The sequence below is a fragment of the Caretta caretta genome, chromosome 1, assembly GCF_965140235.1.
Source record: "Caretta caretta isolate rCarCar2 chromosome 1, rCarCar1.hap1, whole genome shotgun sequence".
Classification (NCBI taxonomy): Eukaryota; Metazoa; Chordata; order Testudines; family Cheloniidae; genus Caretta; species Caretta caretta.
The window spans coordinates 39,898,141-39,922,739 of record NC_134206.1 but is presented as its reverse complement, the minus strand read 5'-3'; the positions used below and the strand labels follow the sequence as shown (position 1 = coordinate 39,922,739).

Here is a 24,599-nt window from a genome sequence, read left to right as displayed (position 1 = left end):
ATATTACATCCCCTTTGAGGGGATGTAGTATTTTTTATCTGCTCTCTTGCAAGTGGGCATTATTATTGCCATAGTCCGCCAATATGTTTTTAGCCAGCTCCATAAGTGCTTTGTTCACTGGATGCACAATCTTTGATGAAACTAATGTTTGGAGAATGTCCAGTAATTTATGTTTGGACTCTGAAATCTCCTCTACGGGGATCTCTAGTGATTCAGTCATTCTTTTGAAGAGCTCCTGGAAACGTCTGAAGTCATCTGCAGTTATGGGTGGTGGAGGAATTATGGTCTCGTCTGATGAACAGAAGGAAATGTTGGTTGCTAGTGTAGTTTCCTGTTCCAGAGCCTCTTCCTGTTCTTCAAAAGTTTCCTCAAGGGGCTCGGATGGTACAGCCACTGAGGGTGATGGGGAAGTTCTAAACTCTTTTCTATAGGTCCTCAGGGGCCTAGGTTAGTGTCTCCTGTATGCTCCATAAAGATCCCAGTAGGGCCACTGCAAGGGGAATGGCATAGGTGGTAGCATCCATTGGTGCCTCTACCATGCCTGGTTGTCAGCTGAACAGGTGGACCTAATGCTGTGCTAGTTTGAATTGGAAAGGAGTGGTGTGATGAATAAAGCACCTTCTTCCTCCTCATCTTCACTGGAAAATGGAGAGGCCAGAAGTGAGGTGGGTTGGCATGGTACCATGTATATCGAAACGTACCAAAAAATGGAGACGCTTTTGTTGATGAGACAAAAATCAGTCTTTGTGATATAGGAATTGGTATGGTAACTAATGGTTTTGATGCCGGGCTGGTCGACGCTGATAGTGCCGTTGTAATTGCAGAAAGAAAAGGAGTACTTGTGGCACCTTAGAGACTAACCAATTTATCTGAGCATAAGCTTTCGTGAGCTACAGCTCACTTCATCGGATGCAGGCGCTGGTGCTGACATCTGAGTGCTTTGTGCTATGGGAGCAGGAGGTGGTGCCACAGTCTACGTAGAGTGCATTGGTGCCACATATTTAAATGGCTCTATTGGTACCATGGCAGAGGAGGTAAACTTCTGGTTGCCTCTCGACTCCGAGCCTGCCCGCTTAAGGTCATTGGCTCTGTCAGTATACATGGTACCGGAGGATCCCAGTGTCTCGTACGTACTCAGCCACAGTGCTGTCTGTGCTGAGGACACAAAAGGAGCCAGAGACTGTTTCTTTTTTGGTAGCTCTTTAAGAGGGGAAGTTGGTGCCTTTTTCCTCACTCCTTTTCAGAGGAGTGACCCTTCCTCTGTGAGGAGGGTGAAGGCTATCAGAAGGGGTCGTTGGAGAACTTTGTCCAGAGGGAGTCTGCTGTCCAGGGTCAGATGCCAGGCACAGTGACTTCTCCATTATGATAAGTTTAAGTCGTAGGTCCCTGTCTTTTCTGGCATGAGCCTTTAAGTTGCTGCAGTGAGAGCATTTTTGAGGGATGTGTCCCCCACTGCGGCACTGAGAGTGTCTGCGATTGGGATCACCTCCCAGCAAGAAAAGCAATGCTTGAAGCCTGGCGAACTGGGAATGGCTCAAATTGTAGTGGGTCTGCCTTAAAGATGGACACACACTATTCTAAGGGGTAATAAAGAGGGAAAGAATTTTTTTCCTTAATAAAAAGAAACAGGGAGAAAGGGTTAACTAAATCTAATTAGAGGATTAAAAAGTCTATGCTAACAATAAAGACTATCAATTTTAACACTACTGGGAGCTCTGTCTGAGGCAGAGGATGGGCGAGAAGGAACTCGGGGGGTCTGGTCAAGTGGCGCTGATAGCGGTGTGCAACGGGAAGAGTGACCCAGATGACCAGTGCTGCAGAAATTCTCTGATATGCGGGGAGCACGTTCACTTGAAGTGGAGCACCCACAGGGACACTCCTCGAAGAACTGTAAAACTTTGGCACCAAGCAAGGTCTTAGATCAGTATATCACTTCAATTTAAATCAATGTAAGCTGCATTTCAGAATCTAGGGCACAATATGACCCAAGAAGTTGAGAAGTGAATAAAAATTTGTCACATGCTAAATGTAATACTTTAATATTAGATTACAATTTCTTTTTTCTGAGCCCAATACTGGTAGCAGCCATCTTTACAGAAAGTGATGTAACCTGTAATAGCTCCAAGTGAGAGCTCACCACCAAAAAAGAAAAGTTAACCTTCTACGGGTGGCATCTGACACAGATGATGAAAATGAACATGCGTCAGTCCACACTCCTTTAGATCGTTATCAAGCAGAACCCATCATCACCATGGAGACATGTTCTCTGGAATGGTGGCTGAAGCATTAAGGGACATATGAATCTTTAGTGCATCTGGCATGTAAATATCTTGCAACGCCAGGCACAATACTGCCATGCGAACACCTGTTCTCACTTTCAGGTGACATTGTAAACAAGAAACAGGCAGCATTATCTCCTGCAAATTGTAACCAACTTTGTTCGTCTGAGTGATTGGTTAACCAAGAAGTAGAACTGAGTGGACTTGTAGGCTTTATCATTTTACACTTATTTTTGAATGCAGTTTTTTTTGTACATAATTCTACATTTGTAAGTTCAACTTCATGATACAGTACTTGTATGAGGTGAACTGAAAAATACATTTTTTGTTTTTTACAGTGCAAATATTTGTAATAAAAATAAAGTGAACACTATACTTTGTATTCTGTGTTGTAACTGAAATTAATATATTTGAAAATATAGTAAACATCCAAAAATATTTTAAATAAATGGCATTCTATTGTTTAACATCGTGATTAATTTTTTTAATCGCTTGACAGCCTTACTTTCTACATTTGACAGCATTTTTGGTATAATCACTTTCCCTGCACAGTCCTGCTCTCCTCTTTGTGTGGGTTTCTTTCCCTTTGTGTGTGAAACATTTAAAAAAAAACAAAAAAAACACAATGGAAAGTGTGGTTCTAAAACCTCAATAATTGGTAGATGTACTCAAAAGCAGGTTGGACCTTTTGGGAGCATTTTTAGGTCAACTATGCCCCTTCAATTTTGAAGGGAAATGTTTAGTTTAAATTATACTCTGTTCTTTTTGATTAAGCCATTATTAAAGCAACTGAGATCTCACATTGACTGTAAGTCACAAATAATATCCGCAAGATCAGAACACCTGGCTTTGAAACAATGCAACTATAAACCATTAAAAAAATTCAGTTTGTTTATGGTAACAGGTCTTTTTGCCATCTCATATTTATTTATTTAACTCTTGGAATGAGCAAAATCAGTGGTTTTCCCTTCACAGTTCTAAGCCTGTGTGTTTCTAGTTTGAAGATTTAGGCAAGCAGGAGATCATTTCAATAATTTAGACTTGCAAGTTAATTGTTACCACTTATTTTATCAGTGTAATATGAGCTGAAATGTCTGCCATTTAAGGTTGTCTACAGTGATATCCCTAGAAATGTATGGATATATTATTTCAACATCTCTGTCCACATAGGAACATTGCACAAGTGAGGCTAACTCAATGAGCACAAATAAAAGCAACTTATGTCCTTTTTTTAAGGAACAAGTGTTAGTAAGAAGTGGGGAGAGTTGGACAGAAGAAAGCATGAAGGAACATCAAGACTATTTTAAAAGGTGAGCAGCACCAGGTTTTTGGTAAAAAAGGAAAACAATCAGATATTTATGAAACTATTCTAAAAGAGGACTGTTCTATACCATTCCCTATTTGGTTGAATTTTGAAAAAAGACAGACATGCCCCTGGCCCAAGTTATCAGACAACGAATTCTATATTTCTCTTTTTTGGAATGTGAGAAAAGGACATCTCCAGAACAACCCCCAAACCAGTGAAGTATAAACCTTTTACTGTAATATATCCTTTAAAACATTAATTATTTTTAAGAAATGCCAGTTGCTGTGTAAACTATCATTACATACATAGTTTGGAAAATAACCATGTCATAAATAGAAAGGAAAGGGTAAACCCCTTTAAAATCCCTCCTGGCCAGAGAAAAAAATCCTCTCACCTGTAAAGGGTTAAGAAGCTAAAGGTAACCTCACTGGCACCTGACCAAAATGACCAATGAGGAGACAAGATACTTTCAAAAGCTGGGAGGAGGGAGAGAAACAAAGGGTCTGTGTGTCTGTCTATATTTTGTCTTTGCCGGGGATAGACCAGGAATGGAGTCTTAGAACTTTTAGTAAGTAATCTAGCTAGGTACGTGTTAGATTATGATTTCTTTAAATGGCTGAGAAAAGAACTGTGCTGAATAGAATAACTATTTCTGTCTGTGTATTTTTTTGTAACTTAAGGTTTTGCCTAGAGGGGTTCTCTATGTTTTGAATCTAATTACCCTGTAAGGGATCTACCATCCTGATTTTACAGGGGGGATTTCTTTATTTCTATTTACTTCTATTTTTATTAAAAGTCTTCTTGTAAGAAAACTGAATGCTTTTTCATTGTTCTCAGATCCAAGGGTCTGGGTCTGTAGTCACCTAGGCAAATTGGTGAGGCTTTTTACCAAACCTTGTCCAGGAAGTGGGGTGCAAGGTTTTGGGAAGTATTTTGGGGGGAAAGACGTGTCCAAACAGCTCTTCCCCTGTAACCAGTATTAGTTTGGTGGTGGTAGCGGCCAATCCAAGGACAACGAATATTTTGTACCTTGGGTGGAATATTTTGTACCTTGGGGAAGTTTTGACCTAAGCTGGTAAAGATAAGCTTAGGAGGTTTTTCATGCAGGTCCCCACATCTGTACCCTAGAGTTCAGAGTGGGGGAGGAACCTTGACAAACCACAAGCTTATCTTTTTAATATATAACTTGATAGAACTGCTGTATACCTCTGAATTCTCCTTGTGGTTTTTTTGGGGTATTTGGAAAGTCACGAAAATAGGACTAATTTTAACTTCCATAATAAAAAACCTGAATGAAATTCTCTCTTAAACAGTACAAACAACGCTTACTTACTGAGTTTTTGGGAACTATGTCCTTCAGCGAGCACTGCACTGCTAACGGAGGAATATCTCTGAGCTGCGCCTCTATACATGGATCAGGCTTCCTTATAGACACACACAAGTCATTTACCACTAAGTTCTGTGGAACAACTTGTTCTGGCCTCACCACAGGGACACCACCAATCCTAGTGGGAATATAAACAGACAATGATAGTACAAAAATGCAGCGTAGTCTGGGAGCATCTGTAATTCCGTGAGCAGTTAATGATAGAAAAAATAAGAGGTTTCATTTGATTCATAAAAATCTACAGAATCATAATTTCAATGGTGTCATCCTATAGGGCATGACAGCAAGGACTTGCTCTCCCTTTCCCCTCCAGCTCCTAACTCCAAGTCCTCTGGTTGGGGGAAATTTTGATAATACAGTGTTGTTGGAAATGAGTCACGTTGGGTATCATTCGAAAGCCCTTGCTCCCACAAACATGACAAACCTAGAACAATTATGTAGATATATATTTTAGAAAATGTTTAAAAATCCGCTTTTTAAAATTATACTTTAGCACACGCATGTCAAACATACACCCCCCAAAGTTAAATTGTGGCCTTCAACTGGTGGTACTGTTTTATCAGTTAATGCTCAGAACATGATACTGGATACATTTTGGGATGATGCGGTGATTCACGAAGACGGTTGAGTCTTTGTTGCTCTTTATTTAACCCATCAGGACTGTTAATTGGAATTTGCACCTGACAGTACTATAAGACTTTGTGAAATATTTCTTCCTTTAGATTCAGCCAATCATTCTGCAATGATTACTTGGTACACCTTGCTGAAAAAAAAAAAAAAAAAAGAGGTATAGAAAAGTCTGACTGACATACGGGAGGAATTTCAAAAGGAAACTGGGTTATTTAAAGGTTGCTAGTTCCCCTCTGTGCACTTGGCTCAGACAAAGCTCTAGAATACAAAAAACAGATCAAAGTCATTGGGGGGTTGATGGCATCAGACAGCATCCAAATGATCTTTCCTGGTATTTCCTGGCAACCCCAGAACTCCTGGATTGTCAAACTAAATATTAAGCATGAATGGAATGACTTCCCCAGAAGCAACCAAGCACCCCGTAGACTAATTAGGTGCTGTTAAATGCCAAGGGGCCACTTTAAAGCTACAGGATGAGCTTAGTCACAAGGGCAACCCATCAGAATATGACAGACTGGAGCTCATTAATATCACGATGGAAGTAGTCTTCAGTGATGATACCTAAAAAAGTGTCAGTTGAATGGATACGTTGGGTCATGACTTGTATGAAGCCCTCAAAAAGAATTATCCAAGGCTGTGTCAATCTATGGGCTCCAATCAAGAAGAGACTAAAATGTGCTCAAATGCAAAGTAAGTCAGCATGAAGGTGGCAGGGACTATTACACAGCTATCCAGACAGGTCACTGTTTGCTCATCTCCTCATTGTCTTCAGATCTCAGCGTGATGTTGATCTATGTGAACTTTGGGAAATATGAGTTCTCCATGGTACCATGATCGATGTTTGAATGCACTGGAACAATGTCAGTGTGCCGGGAGAAAAGAAAACTAACGAATATCTTGTATAGTCTTCCTAAGCCAGCACCTACTGACAATGTGACCAGTACAGGCCTTTCAGTGTAGCAATCGTAGATAGTGTGGCTGAGGTATAAGCCCGCAACAAACCAGAAACTCTTAACACCTTCAAAAATTTAGCTCAACACTTAATTATAAGGGTATAGAGAAAATAGTGGACTTATGATGACCTAGCATTTGACACATTTACAGAGGAATCAATATCAGAAAGAAGAAACTCCATGGTACTGCACCTGTCCAACATAAAATCATTGACTTTACAAACATCCGTAAAGTCACAGTGAAAAAACTACGGTCACATAGTTGCATGAAGGACGAGTTAACCCTATACCTTCCAGGAAACATGCTCCAGCATGCAAAGAATTGCTCAAAGAATTCTTTTGTCACATAGCATAATGAAGTTGCTCCCTCACATTAAATGGAGTTTCTTCGTAGTTCACATGAAAAGACTGACACTAAAATTATCTCGCATGCCATCAATGGCAGAGACAGAGGCGCTACTAAACTCTGGATTTTTTGCATAAGAGATGTATGTTCTAGTGCTCTCTAGAAGATACTACCCAAGCCTTCTGCAAGACTCCATTTTTGTGCCTGTTGCTGGGGAACAGAATTCATGTATATTCCTCAGAGATGTGTTCCTATCACCTGGACCATTAAAAACCACCACACTGTCAGGTTTCTACGTCTTTTCAGGATGTGACGCTACTGGCTGGCTGGAAAAATCAAATTACCTTACTGGAAGGCATTTGATTCAGCAGCTGAAGACTCTCTCCTCACTCTGAAGGTGCTCAGAACTGATGAGGTCACAAATGCACTGTATGCATTCATGTGCTGAGTCTACCATTTGAAGACAAACATTACAACACTTGCAGAGATACACTGGTGGATATTTTCCAAGAAGCAGACAAATGGAGAAAAACTGCCACTGACAAAGGGTGCATTTATACCTCCTATCAAGAGGGCAAATTATCAAGCAATGGAATGGCTCCAGGATGACTGAACACATCCAAAACACTCCCCTAACTGGCATGGATAGGATGTACTGATCACACCAGTTATGTGTGAAATACCATTTGCTCCCAAATCAATCCTTTAGTTAATCAAACAGTTGTGTGCAAAGAGCAAATGCTCACCACCCTGCAAATGTTTGGCTAGCAGTCTGCTTTGTACGGAGATATGCGTGGACGAAGATCAGTGTGACAACGTGTCTAGCAATGGTGCCCTAAACAGAGACAACACTGATAACTGATGAATAAATGTTTTCAGTCCTACATACCAAGGCCAACTTCCTTAGGATTACCAAAGATCTACATCTTTTTGTAAGCAATGCAACCTATGTTAAAATATAATTTTTAAAAAGCTGATTTTAGAACATTTTCTTGAATATGTACCCACATAACTGTTCTAGGTTTGTCACGTTTGGCATCATTGTGTTAATGGGAAAAAGGGCTTTTGAATGATACCCAACTTGACCCATTTCCAACAATACAATTATCCCCACTAGAGGAGCTGGGCAGGATGACACCACTGGAAATCTGATCCTGTAGATTTTTTACAAATCAAATGATACCTCCCCCTTACCTTTCTATTGCTAACATGCCCATGGAATAATATTTTACATTATGCTTTCAGATAGCATATTATTTCTTAAAAAAAGTTTTAATTTGATGATCAGTATAAAGTAGTATGTTTTTTATATTATAAAAAGAACTGGGTCTTAATTTAAGTCCATTTTGAATGAACATTTTTTTAAAAACAATTCCAAGGACTGGGGTCAAATTACTGTTTATTTACAGAAAGAAACTGTCCTTACAGCCAAGTCAAAATACTGTGAAAGCAGAAGCAATTCTGTAACATGTATTCATTTTACAGATAGGAAAGTTTAGGCAGAGAAGTTAACTGACTTCATAAGAAAAGGAGGACTTGTGGCACCTTAGAGACTAACCAATTTATTTGAGCATAAGCTTTCGTGAGCTACAGCTCACTTCATCGGATGCATTCAGTGGAAAATACAGCGTGGAGATTTATATACACAGAGAACATGAAACAATGGGTGTTACCTTTTGTAGTGATAATCAAGGTGGGCCATTTCCAGCAGTTGACAAGAACGTCTGAGGAACACGGGGGGGTGGGGGGGGGGAGGGGATGGATGGATGATAAACAGATTACAGACCTAAAAGTGGCAATTCAACAAAAAAAACTTCAAAAACAGACTCCAACGAGAGACTGCTGAATTGGAGTTAATCTGCAAACTGGATACAATTAACTTAGGCTTGAATAAAGACTGGGAGTGGATGGGTCATTCCACAAAGTAAAAAGAAAAGGAGTACTTGTGGCACCTTAGAGACTCCTTTTCTTTTTGCGAATACAGACTAACAGGGCTGCTGCTATGAAATCTGTCATTCACAAAGTAAAACTATTTCCCCATGTTTATTCCCCCCGCTGTCCCTCAGATATTCTTGTCAACTGCTGGAAATGGCCTACCTTGATTATCACTACAAAAGGTTTCCCCTGCCCACCCCCTTCGCTGGTAATAGCTCACCTTACCTGATCACTCATTACAGCGTGTATGGTAACACCCACTGTTTCATGTTCTCTGTGTATATAAATCTCCCTACTGTATTTTCCACTGAATGCATCCGATGGAGAGCTGTCGCTCACAAAAGCTTATGCTCAAATAAATTTGGTAGTCTCTAAGGTGCCACAAGTCCTCCTTTTCTTTTTGCGGATACAGAGTAACACGGCTGCTACTCTGAAGCCTGACTTCATAAGGTCACTCAGTTACTGCAACAGCAAGCATTAAAAAAAACACTCAGAAATCCTACTGTGCCTACACTTCCCCACAAAAACAGTTCAGAGATTAGGGAAAATAGTCTTTTTTTAAAACATGGGGGTCACCTTAATACACTGACAGAAATCAAACAAGCAAAATTCAATTTGACTTCATTGGCACAAGATATTAAAACGTTGCCAAAGTATAAAAAAAGGTATATAGAATATGCTCATGACAGAGTTATATGCTTTTTGAGGTTTGATGCCATTAGAAAAAGCAGTGTAAAAATCTCCAGCATCACTCAAAAAATTAGTTCTCCCAATTCATTCTTAAGACCTGTAAAACCACAATTCCTCCTATCTAGCCTGTTAGTGACAAATTTATTTTACAATTGTGAGAAATACAGTATTGCAAGCTTCAAATGTTTAAAAACCAAGAGTCAACCCCTCAAAACCATTAGACTGGTTTACAAATCTTTAAAAAACAAACAAAACAAACAAACAAACACCACACCACATTTTAGGTTCCTTTTATTTACCTTTTGATTTGACCCATAGGATGCACTTCATCACATTTTCAAACTTCTCTCTGTAACCATGAGGGCTAGAAACCATTTTTTTAAATGAAAGCCAAGATTCTCATGCAGTCATGATTACAGGAGTGCTTTTAGAAAGACACCAAATATCACGATATTCGCAATAAAGTTGCAATAGGTGGCAACATGGAAATGTATCTTGTTCAGACACTGAATTTTCAAAGTCTGCAATTTTAAACATTCATGTCTTGTACCGTAACTTAGATGTATTTCCTCAGAGGTTAATGTATATAATATTTGTGTGCATGGCTATATGCAAGTCACAGAGCACTCATTTGTGTATTTGGTTATTAATTTGTGAAAAAGGTAGTTTTATTCATTTTCATAGTACATACTCCTATCAGAAACCAACAGCTGAAATGCCACAGTTTGGGTCAAGAGGCTATTTTTATCCACAAAGACATAGATGTAGTTATGATACGATAATCATACCCTGAACCAACTAAAACTTCAGAATTCCCAAAGTCTTCCATGAATACTTGCATCATTGCAACATCATGAATTTTGTATTTTGTTGAACCACAGGGTTTTTCCTTATTTTTACTTTCCAGGGGAATTAACTCAGCGATAGTTCCACGGCACCACATTCCATTTTCTTTACTGTTGATAAAGATTCTTGCACCTAAATAAAGATTTTAAAAAAACTACAATTTTAAACCAACTAAATCCATGACTTAAATATCTTAGTTTAGAAGCTATTGTTATTACATTTTAGTACATCCTGCCATGGTTTACATTTTACCATATAGCTAGTTCAGGCCTTATCAGTCTGAGCAGAGTGGAAGAATTACTTCTCACGTCTTGCTTACAACACTCCTGCTAATATATCCCAGAACAATATTCCCTTTTTTTCAGCCATAGTATTTAACTGTTGGTTCATTTAATCTGGGATCCACTATAACCCCCGGATCCTTTTCTGCAGTACTCCTTTCTAGGCAATCCTTTCCCATTTTGTATTTCTAGTTTCCCTTTTATATCTGTCAGGGATCATAACAGACCATGGAAAATGGAGGTTACTTACCTATAACTGGAGGTTCTTCAAGATGTGCGGTCCATTTTCAGTATTCCATGCATGGATATACATGTGTTCCCTGTGCCTGAGATAGGAAATTTGTAGCAAGCAGTATCCACTGGTCTGTGCCTGCATGGTTTTTTGCACATGTGGATAACCAAGAGTACAAGGGGCAGTGCGGACGAACATTTCTCCTGTAACATCCAGGTACAGAAACACCTCCACTTAACTAGGTAGCATTTTCTGGCGGAGAAATTTCTATTGTGGTTAAGAATACTTTGAACAGCCTCTGAACATGAGTGCTCCAGGTCTGAGTTCTGTCCAAATACCAGGCCGTATGATAAAGAGGGTCTAGGTTGGAATGTCTGATTTTGCGGTTAACTCAGAGCATCTCTGGAAAGGAGGACGGACTGACATTCAGAAGGGATCCAGAAATCAGAACTGTTTGGATCAATTGGGTGTAATGAGAATGACCAGGGCCCTGTCCTGATGAATCTTCTGAAAACCTTAAGGAAGTAGTGGAATGGGAGGAGAGGCATACCTCACATGGTCCATCCAGGGAAGAAGAAGGGCATCACCACTGGAGCAGTGACCTAATGATGCTGTGGAGCAGTACAGACTGAACTTCTCGTTTGTCTCTGAGGCAAAGAGATCGCAAGATGGCTTTCTCCACTGAGCCAATATGTCATTCAGAGGAGAGTTGTATATTTTTCACTTGTAGTGTCTGGAGAACTACCTGCTAAGACTGCACACAAGAGAATTCTGCCCACCTGTTAGGTATGTTGCTGAGAGCATGATGCGGTTTCTGAAGCAAGAATTGCATAAAATTGACTGCCTCAATATAAAGAGGAAGATGAACTCGATTCTGCAGACACAGTGGATTATTTCTAGTACCCACTTGCCTGTTATCACCCTTCAGTTGTGGGCGAAGTGGACATCAAAACTTTGGGGGCAGTAGGAGACAGCATCAATAGAGGTAAAGTGGTTTGAGAGTCCCATCAAAAGAAGCCCTGGACGGTAAGTGGGGTGTGCAGAGGCGAATGAGGTAGAGGAAGTCACATACCTTAATCTTTGTATCCACTAGCACTTGCATGGCAGTTCATAAGAGCACTGGTGGTAAAACAGCTGAGGGAGAGATATGGGCCTATACACCTACTTGTGGTGCTCTCTCTTCGGGGCTGGTTGTCCTGAAGTCCTTAAGCAAGTGTAGCAACCTGTCAATCTTTACACTGAACTGAATAAACTCGTTCACAGACAGATCCTCAGTGGTATTTTGTATCACTCTGGGGATCCCTGCAGCATGAAGCTAGGACTCTCATCATGATGAAAGCTTGGCAATAGTGCTAGATGCAGTGTCAGCTGTGTCCATTACTGCTTGGAGTGGAGTCTTAGCCCCCAATTTGCCTTCATTGACGAGGGCTGGGAATTGAGCCCTGACCTCCTGGGAAAGTTTATTCTTGAATTCCACAAATTTGAATGGTTCGTGAAATTGAATTTTGCTAAAGATCTGGTAGTTAGCAAACTGAAATTGGAAACTAGCTGATAAATATACCTTCCGCCCCAGAAGGTCAAGGCATTTGGTGCCTTTGTCATATGGAGTTGTTTTAGGGTGTTGAAGCCTGAATCTTTCAGCAGCTGCCCGCACCACCACGGAGTTGGGTCCTGGGTGGATAAAAAATGACATCTGACCCTTTAGCCGGTACAAAATAAAATTTCTCAGCTGTTTAAGGGTACAGGTAAAGGAAATAGGGATATGCCACACTGCCCTGGCAGGCTCCAAAATGGCCTCCTTAATTGGAAGGGCCACCCCACTGGGTCCAGAAGGTTGTAAGATGTCCAGTGATGGGTATCCTGGACCTCCTCTACTGAATCTGGAGCCAAGACGTTACTCTCTCCAGATGCTCCTGATAATGCCTATGGTCATCAGACAGGGAAGGTGAAGGAGAAGCAACTGCCTCATCTAGTAAGGAGAATGAGACAGCAGTTAGGACTATCAGATCCAGGTCAACTACTTCTTCTGCCTCATATTCTGACAAAGCCAGCTGCTGGCTAGGAGATAGCAGGTATAGTTTGTGTATAAATGGGGGTACTTAGTATAGTGATCCCAAGAATGCCGGGAATAACCAGCAGGAAGTCAACCAGTCAGGGGGACCCCAGGGCACTGGGTACCTGAATAGTTGTATCTGGGTAGATAGAACCCAGGTCTTCTATACTTCTAGAGCAGTGGTGGGCAGCATGGAGCCCATCAGGGTAATCCATTGGCAGTCCACCAGACAGTTTGTTTACATTTGTGTGGCTGCGGTTCACTATTCCAGGCCAACGGGAGCTGCGGGAAGTGGAGTGGGCCACAGGGACATGCTGGCCGCTACTTCCTGCAGCTCCCATTGGCTGGGAACGGTGAACTGTGGCCACTGGGAGAGGCGGACAGCCATGCAAATGTAAACAAATGGTCCGCGGGCCACAGGTTGCCCAACATTGTTCTAGAGTCTGTCTGGACTAACCCACATACATTGAGACAATTGTTTGTCTGGAACTTCCAACTCAGCCAATAAGAAGGCAGATTCTTGCTCAAATGGCAGAGTCACCGATATTGGCAAATGGATGCTCCTGCTCACGGAAGATATAGGGGGAAATTCCTGTCCTCTTGAGGTAGATTCATCCTCCAGTGTCTCAATATCTCTGAATAAGGATGGACTTGAAAGAAGTAGGAACTGAAAACAGGGATAGGTGAAGATGTCTTTTGAGGAGATGAAGGTTTTGGACCTTCCCAGAGCACAGGAGTGTTCCTCTAGTTGGGACTGTTGGATCTAGCAGGCCCTTCCAGGAGCGGTCCAGTACCGATTCAGTGTCAAGCCCGGACCTCTTAGACTGTGCCGGTTCGTTCTGATCCTTTGTTTTAAGCATTGGCACCAAAGTCAGTACTGGTGGAGCTGTACGTCTTTGAGCCACACTCTCACGCTGATGAAGTTCAAGCGAGCCTAAGTTCTTAGGACTTGCATGCAAAGACTCACCCAACTTGGTTGAAGTCAGGGAAGAATCCTTTCTTTTGGAGGCAGATTTTGAAGATGACACCACCACATGTCCTTTTGCTTGTGAGAGTGCCCCCTGCTCACATGAAAAGCCCTAGGAAGCAATTCTTTGGGCTTAGCAAATGAAACCTTAGCTCCTGAGTTCTTGTTTGGATGGGTGCCATCGACTGAATCTGGTACAGGGGGCTCGCTCCATCTTGAAACTAAAGGTGGTCTCATGGCCCTGTCTGTGAGATGCTTCTTTAGCTGAAGCTCTCATCCCTTATGGGTTTGGGGAGGAAGGAGTGACAGATGCAAAACTCAGCAGATTTGTGAGCCTTGCCAAAGCAGTAAAAGCAGCACTGGTGTTTGTCGCTCACTGAGAAGGAGTGGGGCCAAGATATGCAATTCTTAAACCCTGGGTATAGTCCTTGTCCACAGGGAAAATTCCCTGAGATGGGGGGAACTAGACTATATGAACTATATCAAAGAGTAAAAAATACCATATTAAGAACTATTTACAATTTATTAACAGGTTTGCTAAAGAAGCATGAAGGTATCTATGAACACACGAGATACTGCCACATGGCCTGAATCAGAAAGAAGGAACTGGAGAGGCATCAGTCCACTCTGCCCCTTATGCCCTCGGTTAGCACCATGAAGAAAAAAACCTGTGCAGGCATGGACCAATGGACACACCTTGTTACAAATCTCCAATCTCAGGAGCATGGAGCATATGTGTACCCATGTGTGGAATACATACAGAGACCATCATTTGAAAAAGAATCTGAGTTAGGTTGCAAACAAATAAGTTTCTTTTTACAAAGTTAAAGTCCAAATAAAACCCAACAACTACCAGTATATTGTTTCCCTTATAAAAATTCTACAGCTTTAATAACCCAAACATTATAATGTCTGGAAATGACCAGTTAAGAGATCCAATATGTTCTTCACTACCACATAATCCTTCACTCAGTAACTGTACCAGACTTCATATCAGCCACCAAACTTAACATTGTTTTTGCAATTTTTAGGAAGGAAACTGTCAAAATACTGAATTGCTAGATTATAAAATCCCAGTGTTTATTCAATTTTATTATCTGTTCTATTCTGGTTCTTATACTGCTCATCACCATTCAATAAAAGAACTCTCCTGAAATGCATTAAATGATGTGACTAACATCTATCACATGGGGACAAGGGATGTCTAGTAATATGTTATTTTCACTTTAACTGCTGCAACAGTTCCAGACTCAGTTAACCATAAGAAAGGAAGGTTTCTCCCATGAGAGTACATATTGGTTTATACACTAAAATGAATGAATCAGGCTTAATCTATTTTCAGTCAATATATTAAAAAATAAAGTCACACCAATTAATGGCTATATTCAGATGCTAAATCAATAGCCAGTGACTTAAAAGTGTCAGGATTTTCAGCAGTGCAAAGCACACAACTCCTGCTCAAGTCAAGAGAAACTGTGGGTGCTCCAGACCTTCTGAAGATCAGGCCACTATCATTTAGGTATCAATATATATATCCGAGTGCCTAACTTTATATAACATAGGTGAAAATGTGTTCTGTTTCTCTCACAGCTCCATAGTGACTCTCCAGAGCAACACTCACTCCAGAATGTATAGGATATTTTACTAGCTGAACATATTCTATGAATGGAGAATAAAAATTTTAAAACTAAACAGATATTGTAATACGGTATTTTAAATTAAGTATTTGAAAATTATTTTAGTTACCTAGTTCCAAAATGTCTGATGGACTAAGGTATGAACTCTTACTACTACAAAAGTGACTCAGCTTTTTTTCCAAAAAAATTGCTATTTTCCTCTGTGAATATCTCCGAATGTAGAAGTGGCACGGGTTTATTACGTGGCTGACAAAAACTAATTCTGGAGAACCTGTGTAGAACAGTTCAGAAAACAGTACACATGAAACATCTATTGATACCCCACATCTACTGATGCACATATAACATTCACACCTAGGGAAATGTTATTGTTTTATTGCATACTGACCAGTCACAATGACACTTTTCAACAATACAAGTTTTTAAAGTTATCAGCAGATAGCCTACCACTCTTTCACACTAACTACTATGATCACCCCCTTGATGATGTGCTCTTCCAAACAGTGCTCTGAAGAAACATATCTGAGTTAGGCACTTCTACAAATAACAGTCATAAAGACAAATTACATGCGTCTATAAAAGGGTTTGAAAGACTTACCTGACATCTATTAGCCTGAGGACTAAACCTACTACAAAGTGAAAAATAATTGTTCCACCATGCCACCTTCTGTAAAATAGTTGTAGTATTCTGTAGAATATTTCATTGTAATAGACTGTTAAAAATGTTTTAATAACTTACTACTGTTTCTCTTGCTTTTGTTGTATCCTGTTTTCCTTCTTGGATCATAGTACATCTTTTCTAGTCATTATTTTCTCTTTCCTCTTTTCACCCCTTTCACACTTTGAATCCATTTATCTTTCTTTTCCTACACTGTTCTCCACTTTTCCTCCTATATTTTCTGTGTCTAGGATTTATTTATTACTAGTTATTACTTGTACTGTGCTAATATGTAAGGGCTCCAATCATGAATCAGGGGTCCACTGTGCTAGGTGCTGTATAAACACATAAAAAGGTCCCTGCACCAAAGAATTTACAATCTAAATTACTTCTTTCCTCAAAATCTCTGTCATATCAATTCACACACATCCATGCACATCTGCTTCCTCAAACTGAGCTATATACCTGATTTTAAATCAGAGATAGATACCTGATTTAAAAAAAATTCAAACAGAGGACTGAACTAAGAAGAGGGGCCTCACTGTCCCTGGGCAACACCAACACAAGGAGCCAAATACCCTACCAGCTACTGAGAAAGCAGAGAGCACTGGAATCTCACCCAACGTGATATCCTTGGACATTTTCTGTAGCTTCCATTTGGGTGGTGTCTGATAAATATTAAGGCTTCTAACTAATAATTCTAGTGCCTTCCTTTACTGCTGCTCTAGTTTTGGAATCAGCAGCTTAGTGAAGATGATCTGATTCTTGTCACTGTTGCCTACAAATTTCACATTAGCAGGGGAAACTAAAACAACTCTAGTCCACTTTCACTCTGCTGCAACTTGAGAAAGCTATGAACAGCAGCCAAAGCACTGTAACTACACACAGAGTTAGAAAAAGAGCACTATATTGGTTTACATGCCATTCACTTTTGAAAAATCAACTTACCCTAGGTGATTAGGAAGATTAAGTATAGTCTTTTTCATAGGTGCTAGAGCCAGCCCTTACCATTAAGGGAAAAATCTCTAGCAACGGTGAAAGGAGCATGCACACATCTAACACAGAATGGACACGAGCAAGCACTCGAAGAACCACCACAATTTAAGTAAACTAAGACAACAGTGACTTGTTTGTGCCACAGGTTAGAAAGTGATTTCCCTTTTAAGTACATTGTTAATTTATAAAATAATATTTTTTTACACAAGCTACACACAAATTTTTAGTCTGAAAGATTATGAACTAGAATGGACAAGGATTCTTATGTTGGGGAAAGAACAGCAGTCCTGATCATCCTCGTCTCTCAATGGGTTGAAATAGTTTGCTTGCTTAAAACCCCGCAAAATCATTATTCAGACTTCAGAGAAGGAGATTTTTGGAAAATGGAAACAAAAACACCACCCCTAAAAAGTCACAATCTCATTTTTCCAACGTTACGATCTTTGTCCATTCCAGTATCAACAAACATCAAGAATACTGGTTAAACAAGACATATTCTTTAAAGAATATCAAGGAAACGGTTACCAGAGGAGCGACATTTACCTGCTCTTTGTCCAAAAGGTATCAACTTTTTCTGGGAAAGATTTTTCCTGTGTGTATCTTTAAGATATTCTGTGGAATGTGCTTTTTTTTTTTTTTTAAAAAAGAGAGTTTAATATAATTAGATATAACTGATGGAGACAGTGGAATAATTACTAGCTCAGAATGCACTAGCCTGAATGTGCAAGGATACTGTATAACACCACAGGATCAGGACGACTCGTTACAGAAACTTTTTGTCAAAGCTGCTATATTTCTTGAAGATGTTATTTTAGACACCTGTATTCATTATGAAGTTTATACCACTTAGGTTTGGTATCATACATCCATGTTCTGGAGTCATACCGTTATCAGATATAACCACCACCATCCCCTTGTGGTACATTATTGCCCACATAATTATTCTCAGACCAAGCTGTTTGGACACAAGACACTTTGCTGCTGGGTCCACGAGACTGCAATTGGATTCTAAAGACATGGCAAAAGCATCTCTCGGTAAAGTGTACTTACCAACATCTTCCACTATCAACTTATTTAATAAATAAAGACATATGAAAAGACATTGTTTAGTGGTGACAATTACTCTGATGTGGCTCAGAGTAAACAGTACACTAACTCTGATCTTAACTCACAACTGCTTGTCTTCCTAACAGGCTTGAACACCCAATCAAAGGAAGGAATTGCAATCCCCTTCCCAAAAGGGGTTGTAAACAAAATGAGTGCAACCACTGTGAGCACAGGAACAGCCAAAATATTTACAGGGTGCAAAGGTTAATTAAGTTGTGGTAGCAGCTTAAGTGAAATATGCTGCAGGATATCAAACAGTCATAAGAAAAGTCAAAGAAAAAAAAAAAAGATCTTTTCCATATCTTCCTGTTCAGCTTTAGAGTAAGGAAACTTGAGAGAAGGCAAGAGCAAGAAGAATAATCTGAAAATAACTAGACAGCTTCAGGAATTGTGCTGAAGTAGGAAAAAATCTGTCCTACACATTTTAGTGCAGAACAGTTAACAAATCTGGAATCAGCAGCAGGAGGCTTTCAACAAGCCAATATATGGTTCACATAAGAAAAGATTGTTAGCTACTTGTTGTTCTTCGAGATTTGGGTGCAAACACGTATGCCACTAAGGTGTGTGCGTGTGTACAATGCAGCAAAGAACTTTGCCTTCCAGGACCAGTAGGGATGGTGCTCACACTCTCTGGCCCATATCCCTTCACCATGACAATTTAAGGGCAGCAACACACAACTCCCCTCAGTTCCTTCTCATTGAAGGTCAATATTTGAGACGCCGATGGAGAGGGGATGCAGGGCCGTGGAATACATGTCTGCAGCCACATCAAAAGAACAGTTACAGTACAGGTACAGTGGAAATGTGTATTCTACTCAGGTGACTCACAAGCCATAGGAGGTAGAGTCTGGAATCTAAAGAACGACTGCGGAACCACCTTCCCAATGTTTGCATCTGATCTAGACTCAGGCATAATAGCACAGTACTTAGTAGAAGTATACAGAGAAGACCATGTAGCAGCCCTGCAAATACCCAATATTGAAACATCACCGAGGAACATGATCAACGTTGCTTGGGTTCTCGTCAAATGACCCCGACACCGCTGTGGAGGAGTAATATGAGCTAATCCATGAGCGGCATAATGCAGGACAATTATCCAACTGGAAATAGTGCATGGGGAAACTGCCCGACCTTCCAGGCAATCTGCACAGGAAACAAAAAGTCAAGGTGATGGAATACAATGGTTCAGTCCTCACCAAATAACACCACACATCTTCTCACATCCAACATATGAAGGTGCTCCTCATCTGTGCTTGAATGCAGCTTAAGAATAACAAAGACCAGTATATTATCTGGTTAAGGTGGTTTAGCGGTTCTACATTCGACAAAAATGCTGTATGCAGCCTTAGGGTCACTTTGTCTTTGAAATTTGCCATTTTAAGGCCTGCAGCTCATTTATTCTCCTTGCAAATGTTATAGCAACAAGAAAGGCCACTTGCTGGCTCAGATGAGACAGAACAGGTTGTCAGGGGCTCAGAGACCCCATAAGGGTAGCCAGCACAGTACTAAAGTCCCACAAAGGAACCACCTCTTTCAACTAGCCCAGAAGAGGACAAAGACACAATCTTGCATGGTAGAACATGTAAGTGCATGTGGCTACATGACCTAACAATTTCAGGTATACACCTATCAGTTGCAGGATGAGAGCATAAGGACAGACATGGATGTCTACGGACCCTACCGAAGGAGCAGGACCTCATGAAAGGAGTCCCTGAAAAGGGACAGTGTAGGAGGGTGGGATGGGGGAAAATGGACAGAAATTGAATGGCATAATATGCTCCCAATGTGCTTAGCACCCAATTTGTCCATGGTTATTGATTCCCAAGCACTGTAGAAGCAAGACAAGCCCATCTCCAAACTCTGGAGATGAGTCAGGAACTCCATGACTGGAATGCGGTTCTCAATACGTAAGTCAAAATGACTGCATGCTCGAAGTTGGCAGAGGACGGGCTGGCTAGTTAATATTGGACCGAGAAGGCACCCTCCTCTGTGACTTATGCCCTTTCCTGTACACGTCTTGCTGCCTAGCGCAGCAGGATGACTGCTGGAAGCATCATTGCAGGCAGTATTGCTGCTTTTATTGACAACCTCCATAATGACATCTCTTTATGGCTGGGGTATAAACTCCCAGTGAACGCAATGTACCATGGGAATCCTTAAAAGAATGCAGCATCAGAGAATATCAGGGTTGGAAGAAACCTCAGGAGGTCATCTAGTCCAACCCCCTGCTCAAAGCAAGACCAATCCCCATCTATGTCATCCCAGCCAGGGCTTTGTCATGCCTGACCTTAAAAACCTCTAAGGAAGGAGATTCCACCACCTCCCTAGGTAACCCATTCCAGTGCTTCACCCCCTCCTAGTGAAAAAGTTTTTCCTAATATCCAACCTAAACCTCCCCCACTGTAACTTGAGACCATTACTCCTTGTTCTGTCATCTGCTACCACTGAGAACAGTCTAGATCCATCCTCTTTGGAACCCCCTTTCAGGTAGTTGAATGCACCTATCAAATCCCCTCTCATTCTTCTCTTCTGCAGACTAAATAATCCCAGTTCCCTCAACCTCTCCTCATAAGTCATGTGCCCCAGCCCCCTAATCATTTTTGTTGCCCTCTGCTGGACGCTTTCCAATTCCACATCCTTCTTCTAGTGTGGGGCCCAAAACTGGACACAGTACTTCAGATGAGGCCTCACCAATGCCAAATAGAGGGGAATGATCACATCCCTCGATCTGCTGGCAATGCCTCTACTTATACAGCCCAAAATGCCGTTAGCCTTCTTGGCAACAAGGGCAAGCTGTTGACTCATATCCAGCTTCTCATCCACCGTAACCCCAAGGTCCTTTTCTGCAGAACTGCTGCCAAGCCACTCGGTCCCCAGCCTGTAGCAGTGCATAGGATTCTTCCATCCTAACTGCAGGACTCTGCATTTGTCCTTGTTGAACCTCATCAGATTTCTTTTGGCCCAATCCTCCAATTTGTCTAGGTCCCTCTGTATCCTATCCCCATCCTCCAGCATATCTACCACTCCTCCCAGTTTAGGGTCATCTGTAAACTTGCTGAGGGTGCAATCCACACCATCCTCCAGATCATTTATGAAGATATTGAACAAAACCAGCCCCAGTACCAACCCTTGGGGCACTCCGCTTGATACCAGCTGCCAACTAGACATGGAGCCATTGATTACTACCTGTTGAGCCTAATGATCTAGCCAGCTTTCCATCCACCTTTAGTCCATTCATCCAGCCCAGACTTCTTTAACTTGCTGACAAGAATACTGTGGGAGACCGTATCAAGAGCTTTGCTAAAGTCAAGGAATATCAGATCCACTGCCTTCCCCTCATCCAGAGCCAGTTATCTCATAATAGAAGGCAATTAGGTTAGTCAGGCATGACTTGCCCTTGGTGAATCCATGCTGACTGTTCCTCATCACCTTCCTCTCCTCAAAGTGCTTCAAAATTGATTACTTGAGGACCTGCTCCATGATTTTTCCAGGGACTGAGGCGAGGCTGACTAGCCTGTAGTTCCCCAGATGTTCCTTCTTCCCTTTTTTAAAGATGGGCACTACATTAGCCTTTTTCCAGTCATCCAGAACCTAGCCCGATCGCCATGAGTTTTCAAAGATAATGGCCAATGGCTCTGCAATCACATCTGCCAGCTCCTTTAGCACTCTCGGATGCAGTGCATTCGAGCCCCTGGACTTGTGCTCGTCCAACTTTTCTAAATAGTCCTGAACCACTTCTTTCTCCACAGAGGGCTGGTCACCTCTTCCCCAGGCTGTGCTGCCCAGTGCAGTAGTCTGGGAGCTGACCTTCTTCATGAAGACAGAGGCGAAAAAAGCTTTTTCCACATCCTCTGTCACTAGGTTGCCTCCCCCATTCAGTAAGGGGCCAGGCCCAGACTTTCCTTGACCACTTTCTTGTTGTTAACATACCTGAAGAAACCCTTCTTGTTACTCTTACTATTCCTTGCTAGCTGCAACTCCAGGTGTGATTTGGCCTTCCTGATTTCACACCTGCATCCCCGAGCAATATTTTTATTCTCCTCCTTGGTCATTTGTCCAATCTTCCACTTCTTGTAAGCTTCTTTTTTGTGTTTAAGATCAGCAAGGATTTCACTGTTCAGCCAGGCTGGTCGCCTGCCATATTTACTATTCTTTCTACACATCGGGATGGTTTGTTCCTGCAACCTCAATAAGGATTCTTTAAAATACAGCCAGCTCTCCTGGACTCCTTTCCCCCTCATGTTATTTTCCCAGGGGATCTTGCCTATCAGTTCCCTGAGGGAGTCAAAGTCTGCTTTTCTGAAGTCCAGGGTCCGTATTCTACTTCCTTTCTTCCTTGTGTCAGGATCCTGAACTCGTCCATCTCATGGTCACTGCCTCCCAGGTTCCCATGCACTTTTGCTTCCCCTACTAATTCTTCCCGGTTTGTGAGCAGCAGGTCAAGAAGAGCTCTGCCCCTAGTTGGTTCCTCCAGCACTTGCACCAGGAAATGGTCCCTACACTTTCCAAAAAGTTCCTGGATTGTTCGTGCACTGCTGTATTGCTCTCCCAGCAGATATCGAGGTGATTGAAGTCCCCCATGAGAACCAGGGGCTGTGATCTAGTAACTTCTGTTAGTTTCCTGAAGAAAGTCTTGTCCACCTCATCCCCCTGGTCTGGTGGTCTATAGCAGATTCCCACCACGATATCATCCTTGTTGCTCACACTTCTAAATTTAATCCAGAGACTCTCAGGTTTTTCTGCAGTTTCATAGCGGAGCTCTGAGCAGTCATACTGCTCTCTTACATACAATGCAACTCCCCCCCACCTTTTCTGCCGTGCCTGTCCTTCCTTAACTGTTTATATCCATCCATGACAGTACTCCAGTCATGTGAGTTATCCCACCAAGTCTCTGTTGATCCAATCACAGCATAATTCCTTGACTTTGCCAGGACTTCCAGTTCTCCCTGCTTGTTTCCCAAGCTTCCTGCATTCATGTATAGGCACTTAAGATAACTCACTGATTGTCCTGCTTTCTCAGTATGAGGCAGAAGTCCTCCCCTCTTGCGCTCTCCTGCTCATGCTTCCTCCTGGTATCCCACTTCCCCACTTATCTCAGGGCTTTGGTCTTCTTCCCCTGGTGAACCTAGTTTAGCCCTCCTCACTAGGTTAGCCAGCCTGCTTGCGAATATGCTCTTCCCTCTCTTCGTTAGGCGGAGCCCGTCTCTGCCTAGCAATCCTTCTTCTTGGAACACCATCCCATGGTCAAAGAATCCAAAGCCTTCTCTCTGACACCACCTGCATAGCCCTTCGTTGACTTCCACAATTTAATGGTCTCTAGCCGGGCCCTTTCCTTCCACAGGGAGGATGGATGAGAACACCACTTGCGCCTCAAACTCCTTTATCCTTCTTCCCAGAGCCATGTAGTCTATAGCACAGAGATTGGCAATCTTTGGCACACGGCCCGCTAGGGAAAGCCCCTGGCGGGCGGGGATGGTTTGTTTACCTGCCATGTCCGCGGGTTCTGCCGATTGCACTCCCACTGGCCGCAGTTCACCGCTCCAGGCCAATGGGGGCTGTGGGAAGCGGCGTGGTCCAACTGATGTGCTGGTCAACCTTCTTACAGCCCCCATTGGCCTGGGATGGCGACCCAGTGGGAGCTGTGGGAGTTGCAGTCGACCAGTGGGAGCTGCAATCAACTGAACCTGTGGACGCGGCAGGTAAAAGTGGTGGTGTTTCCCTGGCGGGCTGCATGACAAAAGTTGCCAATCCCTGATATAGAGTTTTCTCAGACTTTGCCCTGGACTGAGGACCAGGACCTTGCCTATCAATGAACGTCCCAAGGATTTCAAGGAGGCCACAGATGACAAAAGGATAGGGCACTGGTGGTCAGACACACTCCTATGCCTCCTGCAGGAGTGGTGCCAATCTTGAGAGATCCACAGGAGCTCTCAAAAACTTTTGGGAGCTGTGCTCGAAAGCAATGGTAAGGGAGAAAATGTCTTCAAATCACACTGAACCCTGGATGTCATCCGATGGCAATGCAGAAGCCACCCCAGATGGAGCAAGCAAAAACAACCAGCCTCATCTGAATGCCCATATGCAGGACACATCGGTAGTGAGGATGGTAGAGTAGTAGACACCTTGAATACTAGAAGGGGCATCACACTCTCAGTAGGCATCAGAACAGATGTAGGTACCAAAGCTGGGCCTGGAACTGATCCTGCAGATGTGTCATCACTGGTGCCGAAGACAGCATCTGCACCAAAGGGCCCCTCAGTACTGAGGGGGAAGCAGACCTCAAGTCGGCATTCTGA

At 42.1% G+C, this 24,599-nt stretch overlaps 1 protein-coding gene across 5 annotated transcripts in view; it reads right to left on the bottom strand.

The window, feature by feature from the left end:
• RNF17 (ring finger protein 17) overlaps positions 1-24,599 on the bottom strand; it is a 201,555-nt gene that overhangs the window by 117,826 nt on the left and 59,130 nt on the right. For 4 of the 5 annotated variants that reach the window (XM_048844981.2, XM_075127255.1, XM_075127254.1 and 1 more), the window contains exons 14-17: positions 17,740-17,820; positions 15,652-15,813; positions 10,315-10,504; positions 4,919-5,090 (exon numbers count right to left, since the gene is read on the bottom strand). In XM_048844981.2, the coding sequence (XP_048700938.2) occupies positions 4,919-5,090; positions 10,315-10,504; positions 15,652-15,813; positions 17,740-17,820 (605 nt within the window). The remainder of the gene's footprint in view (positions 1-4,918; positions 5,091-10,314; positions 10,505-15,651; positions 15,814-17,739; positions 17,821-24,599) is intronic. The other variant, XM_075127253.1, reaches the window with a different exon arrangement.